General features: G+C 37.1%; 1 protein-coding gene across 1 annotated transcript in view; it reads left to right on the forward strand.

The window, feature by feature from the left end:
* The first annotated feature begins 9,232 nt into the window (after positions 1–9,232).
* LOC108676805 overlaps positions 9,233–12,455 on the forward strand; it is a 210,579-nt gene continuing 207,356 nt past the window's right edge. Inside the window, exons 1-2 of the mRNA XM_047883342.1 lie at positions 9,233–9,287; positions 11,397–11,545. Coding sequence (XP_047739298.1) covers positions 9,243–9,287; positions 11,397–11,545 — 194 coding nt within the window. The 5' untranslated portion in view covers positions 9,233–9,242. The remainder of the gene's footprint in view (positions 9,288–11,396; positions 11,546–12,455) is intronic.

Genomic DNA, 12,455 nt, shown 5'->3' on the forward strand with positions numbered 1-12,455 from the left:
TGAATACATTGTTCTGAATATAATATGTGTATCTCTATATATAGATAATTGAAGCTTCGTTTAATTTGCTTTGCCTTTTTTCTAGAGTCGTCTTCACACCGAACTCACTGACAGATAAATTGTGATAAACGCGTATATTGTGGTGCTAGAGTCAACCTATTACTTTAGATCAATAACGTGATCGCGAGAGTAAGAGTTGTCAATAGGGTTGAGAACAAAATTATTCATTCCAAATACAAGATGCGCATTACAGAAATTTACCAAAGTTTGAATGCCTCAATTTTATGTTCACAATCCATACACCCGCGATGTTCTAGAAAAAAGTCTAGAATGAAAAGCGCTCATTGGTTTATGAATGCTGCATATTTTCGCGTTTCGTTGCATCTCACAATTACCTAGAGAAGGTATTTTTTTGCAGTTTTCACAGTAACATTATACAGCTAGCCTCACATCATTGTTAAAGCGCTCTACATCAAATGGCTTATCAATATTTTTTAAGATGACTTTGTTTTACTTCATCTGAAGTGTCGCAGCGCGGTTAATTGCACTTCAATTCTAGGAAGACCTTTCATTAAGTGCAAGAAATGAAGTAAAGTAACTTTGACACACCTGAAAATCAAAACAAATAATAAAATAAATTGTTAAGTAACGCAGTGCTCGAGCCTAAAAATATGAATATTAAATATACACTCTACATTCTGCGTCCTATTTTGCCCACACGTTATCTTCATTTGAATCTCTTTTTACAACACTTCTCTTTTACTTCTGCACTTGTTGTTTGTTTGTCTGCTTCAAATCTTATAATCGATATTTAACACACTTCTACCTCTCCAATCGATCTGAAATTTTGCACACTTGCGTGTGACACTTGATTCTTTAGAAGCGTTGTCTCTAAAAAGTAATTTTTAAACGCATATTATTTCTTTTATTTGCTGAGCGTTGGACGCTGCCACAAGCTTGAGTAAAGCGACTGAGGCATTACAAAGACGGCCTGTGCGTCTCGCATTGCCGCCTCTTCAGCAGTTCTCAAAATGCCCTCAAGTGCCGTAAAGGAGCCGGAGAAATGCTCGTCTCTGTGTTATTTTATGCGCACAAAAATAAAGTCCTAAGCTTCCTTAAGATTCTTCGGTGCTTGTGAAGGCAAGGAAAGTATCCCATTAAGATTTGATATAATAAATTGTAGCATTAAACGATGCTTAGAAAGATCAAACGGAGTGGAAAAAATTCGTATCTCTCCTTTTTCTCAAGGAGCGATCAACATACATAAATCAATAACCTATGCATTCATGTAATATTTTAATATACATATACTTAGGAAATTATTCTAATAGCTTCTGAATTAATGTAGAAACTTATCCTGATCAGTGTCTTCCACCAACGAACTGAACAACATTGGCTCTATATTTGTTTCATTTACTACATCAATGTTGTTTGGTTCGTGTTTCTTTTTGATCAGTCATGTAGTTATAAATGCTCTCTTTTTAGCGCATTTTCTAATTTATGGAAAAAATGCACTGTTGTGCTCGCCATGTCCGTCCGCCCGTCTGTCCGTCTGTCTGTCCGTCCGTCTGTCTGTCCGGCCGTGACTTCACGTTTTCATCGACGAGTAAATGCGCTCTCTGTCACTCACTGTAGTGAGTACTGAGTTATATTTTTTAAAGGATTTCTATTGAAAAGTTTCTTGAAACAGATCCAAACTATTGTCTTATTTGAATATAGATTACGTACATAATGAACATTCCCAAATCCCAAGTGCGATTACACTCGTTCGGTGCTTTGTGTTGTGCCAGTGAGCATTCTAGGCACCTTATGAGGTCTGACCTCTTGGCTCTTCATGCTGAAAATTGTTTTCTCAGGAGAGGAAACCTGGCAATTTATTCATTCAAATATTCATTGCTTTCATTTAGAGTAGGACGGAAAGTAATATGAATGGGAAAAATAAAAAATTTTCGACGGCATATGTTCGATTTTTTGGCCTTTTTTGATTTTTTTTTCGGGCTTCAGACCTAGGCCAGTCACTAACTGAATTTGAACACTCAATTGTATAACTCAATTGGTACCGCAAATGGACAAGGTCTCATCGCCCTCAGTAACATATTCATGGTTATACAGAAATTTACGGCAACAACACAATCTTTCTTGCTGATATGTAGTTTTAAATTATCTCCACCCGGGATTATTTTTGAAATTCTGTAAGACAGAATCATTTTGATAAAATTATCAATGTATTAATTGTTCAATACATGGCACACTAACTTTGTTTCATAAATTGCAACGCAAGGCTGCTCCAATGACCTTCAAAATCAGCGAAGTACTAGAAGGATTATCAAAATTAGGAAGAATTATCTTCTATATAATATTTAAGTATAGTAAGTTACTTTCAGTGTTTTTAACTTATTATTGAAATATCAGAAAGTGAAAATTAACTGAATAGGTAAATCTTTCACCGGCCAACCGTTTCTTCATCAATTCCCGCTAGAATCTTCGGCCATAAATCAACCTGACGATCAGAATTCCCTGTTTCGAATTATTTTGTAATCTTATGTATATTCATATTGAGGAAATGATGGGAAAATTAGAGAAGAAATTTGCAAAAAAACCTACCAATTTCTGTCATTAATTTTTTAGCTAGGCGCAAGAAGTTGTTTTTATGATACAAGTCCCTGTGAAGACGACCCGCTGTGACGGATGGGGCGGTAAAATCATGCGACGCATCATCCATCATCTCAGTTCGGTGGAAAGATTTGTAGCCTCTCCGCGCTCTTGAGTATTCCTAAATTGTGATGAAGTGGGACAAAAACATAGAATAATGTCAGTTAATTGATAAAGCATGCAAAAGTGCAGCTTACTGACGCTTTTCCCTTCATTGCTTGCATAAATCGTTTACTTTTTAAAACAGAACTCGGGTGCCCATTATTAGGTACTGCAAGCGTTATCTTGAACGTAGACGATTTCAATCGAGACATGTAGGACTTGGACTAACATAAATTGTCATTTCTAGTTTAAAAATTCTTGTAAATATGATACCAGCCTGGTTTTGTAGCCACTTTCGCAAAGTGATTTCAGTTTTCCGAGTTAATCAACATTTTTAAAATGTCTAAATTCTGCAAAACAAGTCTTCAGGTCTATTGCGTCGCAGTGCATAGTAAGGTGAGCAATGACGAGGAAAATGTGAGCGTAACAAACCAGTTACTTGTCAAGAGACATCTTAAACTTTGGTGAAATGTTTTGTTAGAAATAATAGAAATGGTGTTTCGTTGATTTCCCTATTAAATAGTTTCCCCGGTAAGCATTCGATTTTATTTCGGCAGTGCCCCCAATCTTGTAACAACTATGCCTGAGCAAACAAATTGATTGCAATGTTTGGCAAGCGTTAGTCCAAAATTTTGAAGTAATTAACAATTTTCTTCTAAATGCAAGGTGATGGAGTGAAAGTAGAAGCTTAGTTAAAAATAATCTAATTTAGATCTGCGAAGAAAGATCTTTGGGGTAAAGGGGTCAGAGACCATAAGGACTCGAATTCATAGAGTAACAATAATTTAATGAATTATTTTGCTTAAAAAATTGTCAACGTCGAAACATGGTTTGCTAATAGAACCAACTAACAGTTCGTCAACTCATCAATTAATATTGTTCTCAGTTAATGAGCTGAAGTGATTCTCTTATGCCTATTGGACGAAGGATAGGATTTATTATAAACCTTAATTAAATCTAGGATTAAGAATCGCAATTATAATTATCTTTTTTTTTTGTTATCGATAGTGATGAAGAAATTAAAACCGCCATGCTTCCAAAGTAAAGTAGTAAATTTTGCACAAATCGTTCTTTTTCAGTTAATTAAAATTGAATAGTGCATTTTCATAACCTGATAATATTCAATATTGTCTTAACATGCATTCGTAGAAGATATATTCCAGGTAGAGCGTAATTTCATGACTGGTAGATCCACCCGGTAATTTCCATGAATATTTTGGGTCGGGTTAGGTTTACCAATTGGTATTCGTTAGGCTAAGTTCTGTTTCGCTTAGTATCCCAACAGTACACATTTCCTGTAAATATTTGCCGATCAACGGTATATTAACTTATATAGTTATTCATATTTTGTACACATGATGCATTCTAAACCAGGGCTTGGTTGGGAGAACAGATGAAACGCCTTTCAATATTGAATGATGAACTATATCGGCTAATGACTTCGCATTGCGTGAACACTTTTCACATTGAACCGAAAAATTCCATCCTGCATTTGTCAAATTATATGAGAATAATGTTATAATGTATCTACGTACTTTCCCAAACCTGTTTTCATTCCTCGGAATATAAAATGGAGGGCATTCCTCGTTTCAAATGAAAGATAATGTGTAATCGTTAAATTCCTGATATACCGCCAGTCTTGTTTGACCAATGCGTTTCGAGTTCTCAAAAGAACTTCTTGGAACGAAGGACGGACGCGTCTTACTCTCCATCAGTCTGTGGACTTTAATGCTGCAATTCCAGTGCGTGCCGACCATCACTGCCTGTATCGCCAGCCTGGAATCTTTTTGGACGCCATCGCTCGAGTTTACGATGCAACGCTATTTTCTGTTGCGAATGAACGGCGATGCTTACCTGGCAAGCTATCAGGGAAGCTGGCTAGAGAGATGTTGCGTTCAGCAAGAACAAGCTACAAATTACTCGTTTTGCAAGATTTTTTGATGTCTTTACTCGTTCGATGCGCCAGGCGACCTTCGTCGCCCAATGCCCGGAGGGCCGTTTAAGCTGTCGCTCGCTCCTTGCCCTGCTCGCTCATTGTGCTAGTTCGATGCGCCAGGCGACCTTCGTCGCCCAATGCCCGGAGGGCCGTTTAAGCTGTCGCTCGCTCCTTGCCCTGCTCGCTCATTGTGCTAGCCAGACCGGGGGCGGGTGCGTCGTTTTTTTCAAACTTTTGCTCAGAGCTCGGAAAAAAACCTACAGAATTTTTTCAAATTTTGCACACAGTAGTACAGATAAATTTTACAACCTTTTCTGTTGGTCTCATCTCGAAAAAAGTTTCAGAACCCCCTTAAAAAAAATAGTGAACCCCAAAAAATTCGATTTTCGACGGTTTTTCATCTCTCATTGCTAAACCTTAAACATTNTTCCTCCTTCCTCCATCTCTCGCTGACTGCCTCCTCCATCTCTTGCTAACTTCCTCCTTCCTCCATCTCTTGCTAACTTCCTCCTTCCTCCATCTTTCGCTGACTGCCGCCTCTATCTCTTGCTAACTTCCTCCTTCCTCCTTCTCTTGCTAACTTCCTCCTTCCTTCAATCTCTCGCTGACTGCCTCCTTCCTCCATCTCTCGCTGGCTGCCGCCAAGCTTCATCTCTTGATGACTGACCAGAAGCAGCAATCTGCTGCCACTGGTCTCCCGAGACGGGGATTGTAGTGAGCTTGTCGGAAGTTGATTGCGTTTGCCGGGGCCATCAATTGATGGGCCGTCCTGCTGGCGCGACGGGATTTGCGGAATGTTTAGCTAAGGCACAGAAACAATTCTGAGCGTCTTGAATGGTTCGTCGGTTAGGGGATTCAGGACTGCCTAAACGTTACTTGGTTACAGATAATGCGAACTATACAAATTTGGATGTCTCTTCGAAAATTATAAGCAAAATTAGAGTTATTTTTTAATAATTGATGAGAAAATTGAACATCCGTTGCGATGCATTTTTTAATAGAATTTATTCTGAACGAGTGTTGCATCTAGTTATAGTATTTAGTAAGCATATTCAGAATTTCTTGGTAGCGAGCAAGAAGAATAAAGTAAACCGTCCTGTTTAATCAGGCAGAAAGAGAGCTAGTTGATGATCCAGTAGCAGAGTGCGACGTTATTCGGACTCTCCCTGCATAGATTTACTTGCAGAAATTTGTGAGATGAAACTCGATTCCCACCTGCACAGGTATCTTTTAGATAAACTACTGTAGCATTGCTAATATCCTGTCTTACTATTCTACTGCAATACGATTTGAGATGTATGTGAAATAGGAATTCATCATTAGTATCGGGCCTTATATATCGCTGGTAGTACAGTTTTATTACTCCTTCCTTGTATGGAGCTTCGGGGTTTGAAAGCTACTATTTATAGTAGCTTTCTCCTACCCTGCCGCTCCTCTTCTCCGTTAATCTTATGATCAGATTACTTTTATTAATATGGGTAAATTCGTGATAATGCTAAGTATCATTCACGTCATTTATCGTTTATGTATCATTCGTGAATAAAAAGGTTCCGACAGTCAGTTATTTAAACATCGTTAAGTTCATCACAATGAGTAGACAAAGAATCGCACCGTCACGTACTGAAACCATGCAATGTTTACAACTGGACCCCTGAACGGCAGCTAAGCGGAAAAGAATATTAAACTCGTTCTGCAGCTTGATGTGGCTTTTGACGAGTGCCTTTCAGAGTTGATTTGTGGTTCATTAATACAGTGGACATCGTTTCGTCAGTGCGTTAGTTGTTTAATATATCTGACATATTCATTTCTACGAGAAGTGCAAAGCACCAGAGGTCTCAGATGTAGTACAGAATAGGTTTTATTCCAAATTCAAGCATAAGTCGTGGCAGTCATGCACTCGTTATTGTACAATGTAAACCATGTAAAGGTAATATTTTCATCATTTACGCGAGGAATGTTTTCTTTAGGAAACAAATTTCATCGCTGCAAAAAACTTTTAATAGTCTTCGCATTTCAAATTATCAAATTTTTCTCATATAACCGCCCAGACCTCTTCGCCGTCAGATTCCACAACCACTTTTATACGTACTCGAGTACGACTTTGTTCCTGTGTCTCACAGTTGAAATGCTCAGTTTGCATTGTTCTGTGTTAATGCCTGGTTCATCCTGTTGTAGCATGCACTCGATCTTCTTATTTCGTGGTGTTATGTTCGTCCGAGGAAAGTTAACCATTACCTCTTGCACTATATGTCTGGTTTCTATTCTTCACTTTTATCAATGTTTCTTGTTTTTTCACCAGCGATCTTGGTCTTGAGCATCAAAAATATTTATAGCCTTATAGGTCAGCTATTTGAATATTTACAATAGTAAATTTAACCTGGATAACGTGCCATAGTGGTAAGAACATTAAAGCTTGTTTGAAAAATTGTTGTTGCATCATTTGTATCTTTCCAAGTCGTACTAAAGAGCATGCAAAGGGGGTCCTTGAAAACAGTACGAAATGCAAGCTCACGCCTCTCTCAGAATGCGTGCTTCTGGAAATAGTAAGAATCAAATCGATCATTGATAATCTCTCGTGTAGACGTAATTAATACTTTCTTTTTATAGATTTCGGCACTTTAGGTGATGAAAAATTTCCTTGTTTGTTATTCATTCATGATTGGACTGGGATAAGCTCTACGCAATTATATTAAATCGTTATGTAAAATATGTTCGTAGAAACTGAATGCTTTCTCTTCGTACGACTGAACCTCGATGCATGTCAGTATTAAATTGACTTAAACGAGGGCTCCAGAAATACGTAATCCTAAAGCATCGTAGCATATCTAATTAGTGATTTTTTATTCCTACTGTATTAGTCAATCTTGATTTTTCTGCGTCGTTTCCATTAAGTTTTATCGAAAACTAATCATTATTATTAGAAATTGACCATCACACAGCACATTGACCATCACACAGCACAACACAATACCGCACTTCATGCAGCTTGACTGCGCGTAACCCGAGCAGCAGCAGCGGCCTGCGTCACGCGACACCGCAGCACAGCTCGCCCATGCCGGCCATTACACTGCGCCACGCGTCGCTGTCCTTATGGCACTGTCGTGGTGTCCATTATGGAGCTATCATAGTGATTTCGGTTGACTATTAATGTATGATAAAAATGGTGATTGCATTTAGTTACAACATAAGAATAATTGGATGCTTGTGACTAATTGAGAAATCGCTGATTTGTGGTCGTGTAATTATTGTCATTAATTTTATTTTACAACATTATCACGACCCGTGTGTTTTAATGGCTACTCTTTGGAGAGTGAAATTTTCATGAAATTAAGTGATTAAGAAAAATAATGTATATGATGACCTCTAACTGCGGTCAATACTTGCAGTTCACGGCGGAATTGTGGTGCAAGAACATTGAGGTTCACGAGATTGTTTTGATTGCAACTTGAGCCATTTTTATAAAGTGAATAAAGTGACGTTCATTCTTCCAAGTCCGCGTAGATATTTACAGTTTTCATGTCGTTCGTCTGGCGTGCATTTTACTGTACTGGATTTTTCAATCCAGTACAGAAAAATGGACTCGTGCAATTATGACTTATATTGCTTCATAAGTAAAATGTTTGGTATTTTAGTCTAATTGAATGTTACTCATTTACACACTACAAATGAATATTGGTAAAATTAAATTCATTTGGGATTTTCCGTATCCCAAAAATTCTTATCGAAGTTATTTATTATTTTTTCTTAATATCCTACGTGAAGTCCTGGAAATTATTCAGTATTAGAGTTGAAAGTGATTAATAGGTACGCAAGAATGTGTTTTTGTTCAACCTATTCACATTTTTTTTAAATATTGATTTCACTTTGTCATTAGAAAAGCTTTAAAATGCATGAGAGGCTTTCAGCTGTAAAACAAGCCTTTGATCCATTTTTTTCAAATTGGAAAAAAGAAAAAACTATTAAGGTTAGTTATATCTAATTAACTTGTTAATAAAACTAACTATGCAAAATTCTAACTAACTAGACTAACTCGAGTTTCATTAATTTCTAAAAAATTCCCCAATTAGCAGTTCGGATATTGGCTGGGGGTTGCTTCTGTTAAAATATTTCACCTATTTTTTCCACTCTCTGGAGCTTACGGAATTGCATCACGACCTGGGCTAATATTGGAACAAATTTTTTTGCCGAATGCTGGCAAAAATTATGTAGGCAAGCGTATCGCGCACGATATATGTTTTTAATATTATTGGAATTATTTAAACTTATAATTGTGAATTATTCATTAACGACATTAAAGATACCTTAAAATTAATACACACTTTTCTGAAATACATATCCTGGTCTATATAATGAAAGTCTTTATTTTCAAACCCTAACAGAATTCAATTTAAATCGGTAAAACTTGCAAGTTGGACTGAGACGTCGAACTTTATTCTCTATTTTATTATTCTCCATCTAAAAACAAAGGCTCCTTTTCTTCTTTCCTCTCTGTATTTCAATTACAGAAGATTGCTTGCTGGAAAAACTCTAATATTATGACGCTGTCTCCGCCATGCTGAAGTTTAGAGTCTCGGGCCGCAAAAATAAAGAAGATCTCGTAAGTTTGCAGCCTCTTTATATACTCGAGTTCTGCCGAGTTATCTTTCATTGCCTGGGAATATACGAGTCACAAGTTTTGATTTACTTGTCGTGTTTTCTAAGGAAGAGTTCCTTCCTTACTTATTCAACAAAATTTCGGATAGTTGGTAGAACTATTCAATATAAGCACCTATAGAACAATGCAAGTTTCTGACATTTTTGCGTTTTTCATAACTCCTGATTTTTTATGAAGTGATGCTCGGTGATAGATTCGAAAACCTTTGAAAATAGAAATAGATTCGATAGATTCGAAAACCATAAATATAATTTGAATTATAATTTTCTACAGTTTCATTCACTTTTATGTCTGTTGTATTAATTTTTCACGTGTAATTAGTATTACAGAGTTTAAGGCAGACCCCTACGCGTCGACTCATTCTCTGAGCTCAAGAAGAATTCCGTAGTAAATCTCGAAAAGTTTCGCTCACGTCTTAATTATTATGATTTTTGAATGCGAACACACCATTCATCTTTAATCTTTGTTCCTATTATCAGTGAGAAATGTGAATATTATAACTACTGGGTCATGCGCTCTAACTTTTCGCCTCCAGCTTCAAATGATTGACGGCCTATATAATGGTTGACGACCGCATTATCCGGCAATATATACAATAAATACTGCTGGATAATGAGTTAAGTATTTGCTATTGCCATATTGCCAGCCTCTTTGAATGACAAGACCTATAGATCAGCAGCATAGAACAGTAATGTGGAGGAAGATCCGCTGGGATAAAAGGATCCGGCAAACTTCCCGCGGCAAGACGGATGGTCGAAGCTTAGTCTTGCATTGGGAACGCGCCAGCTAGCGGCGATGGCGTACTGTATAGGCAGATATTTAGCACTGCCTAGTTGGAAGAAATTAATTTAAAAGCAAAGAAAATGCCGAGTAAATTCATTAAATCTTCGTTCAGTGGAGCTATGGGGAGTTTACTTGTCCTTTTTTTTTACTTTAAATTCTTTGTTAACTTGTGATTAAATTAGATGATTGAGTGGTTAATGTGATGTAGGTAATGCAGAACATTGTCATATTCCTTTAGCTGGAACACAAGCGGCAAATATTCGTTTACTAACGGTTGGCGTCGCTGATGTAAGATTGATTTATGTTCGCAATTACTGGCGTATAGCAGGCTCAGTTCCTGCCGTCGCATTCGATTTAACAATGATTCTAATAGTCTCCTGTACGATGAACTTCTGCTGTTAAGTGTCCGACTGTAGGCTAAATGGAATACAAATAATAAATATAACAAGTTAATTATCAGCTATGGTGTTAAAAATTGCTGTATCAAGTGCGCGGATGGTACTTGACTGCCAGCACATCTAAATACCGCTAACTCACCAAGTTAAATGTTGCAGTGCTTGATGATCGACCACTGGCAATCAGCTGCGTGTCATGAGGTTGAACCGATTAAAATCAGTCATAATGCTACTTCTTTGACTCTGATATATAACGAATAAATTCTACAATTTCAACAGTTGTATCATAGAACCTTAACTTTTCAAGTGTCATGGTTATATTTTCTATAGGCCATGACCACGAATTTTGACTAGTGCTGTAGCGGTTTGTTGAATTTGATTGCAAACGAAGCTCGCTAATTACATAACCATCTCATTATTTTCATTTTTGAATTGGCTCATTACTTAAGTATGCCTGCGGTGAACAATACTGCTCGATAAGCATCAATAAACTGATCGTCATTCTGAGTCATTTCCGTATTGTTTAATTACATGTCGGGGTTGCATCCATGGTGCAATGTGAGGAATCACCAACTAGTTAGTCATACTGACCTTTAATGTTTATCTTAAGTTATCTTCAGTTCACATTTTATTCTTCTTTCTAGTCCAAAAATTTAGTTATTTTGAGGCTTAATTTTATCAGGTTTCAAGCCAAGGCATATACGAATTTTGGTCTTAAAATGAAACACTTCTGCGTCCGAAAATTCTGGCCTAACAAACTATGTGGAGGTGCATGTGCTAAGCTGATGCTTCTTTCCTCTCGAAATAATAACTGAATAATAACTAATACCGCGTCCCGCTGAATAATAACTAATAAATTATTGGCTAATTACAGGTAGCATCTAGCGGCAAGGCTAGCAGCGCGGGACTCAAGGCAGGGTCGCGCATTCGGGCTCTGAACGGCGCCGACGCGGACGCTCTGACGCTCAGCGACGCTCATCAGATCATCAGAACTGCACCATCGCTCACCATCGAAGTCGAACAGTGAGAAATATGTGCCTGTGTATCATTTGACTTTTAGAATGTGCCCATTTTAAATTCCACTGCAGAATTGATTTAATAAATTCAATTTCTACGCTGAAATTTTCGCTTCTTTTGGCGGAGTGCATATTACCATTGTTTTAAATTGGGTTGCCTTCATCAGAGATATTAACGGTATAAATTTCAATTGAATAAAAGCTCAATAACGATTCTACTTCGCAAAACTCACAGTTTACTCCTAATTCAACTGCTTATTTATGCTTGAAGTGTAGGTGGAGAATCGGGATCTTTTTAAGGGCAAATTTCTCGCAGAAATTTGTCTGACGGTAATCGTATAGAAAAAAAGTATTTTGTCACAATTCGTCAGTGCTCCTTTCAGATTAAAAAAAATTGAGATTGATTTCACGAAGGCTTTAAATGAAGGCTTTATTAATTTAAATGAATATTAAATGTTCATGTCTTTTTGCAATGCGTCTTACATATACTAAAACTTTGCTAATAGTATTTTTTGTTTCGGTGATGGTCAGGGAATATTCTGAACGAATATAATGATAAGCTCATAATTTAAATTGCCGGACGCCCGCTAAATTTGCTGCAGACTTCGTAAATTCGTAACGGTGCGGATATACTTTAAACTTTCGTTGAATGAAGTGTGAAAACCAAAAATCTGAACAGCATATCCACCCTTCAATACTTCGTACTACCTCTAGGAGAAACTTTTGATGGCAAATGCTATTTTATTCTTATCTTATGTAGCAGGAAGGCAGAAATAATTTCGTTTTTTTCTGTACTTATTTGTCGTATGATTTCAAGTTTTTATTTTACAATGGCTTATGAATTGATTTAAATGAATCAGAATATTCATGCAATGTTTTGCGCGTTTCCGAATTTAGAATTACTGATCGAGCTTCAG

Source organism: Hyalella azteca, unplaced genomic scaffold, assembly GCF_000764305.2.
Source record: "Hyalella azteca isolate HAZT.00-mixed unplaced genomic scaffold, Hazt_2.0.2 contig12663, whole genome shotgun sequence".
Lineage (NCBI taxonomy): Eukaryota > Metazoa > Arthropoda > Malacostraca > Amphipoda > Hyalellidae > Hyalella > Hyalella azteca.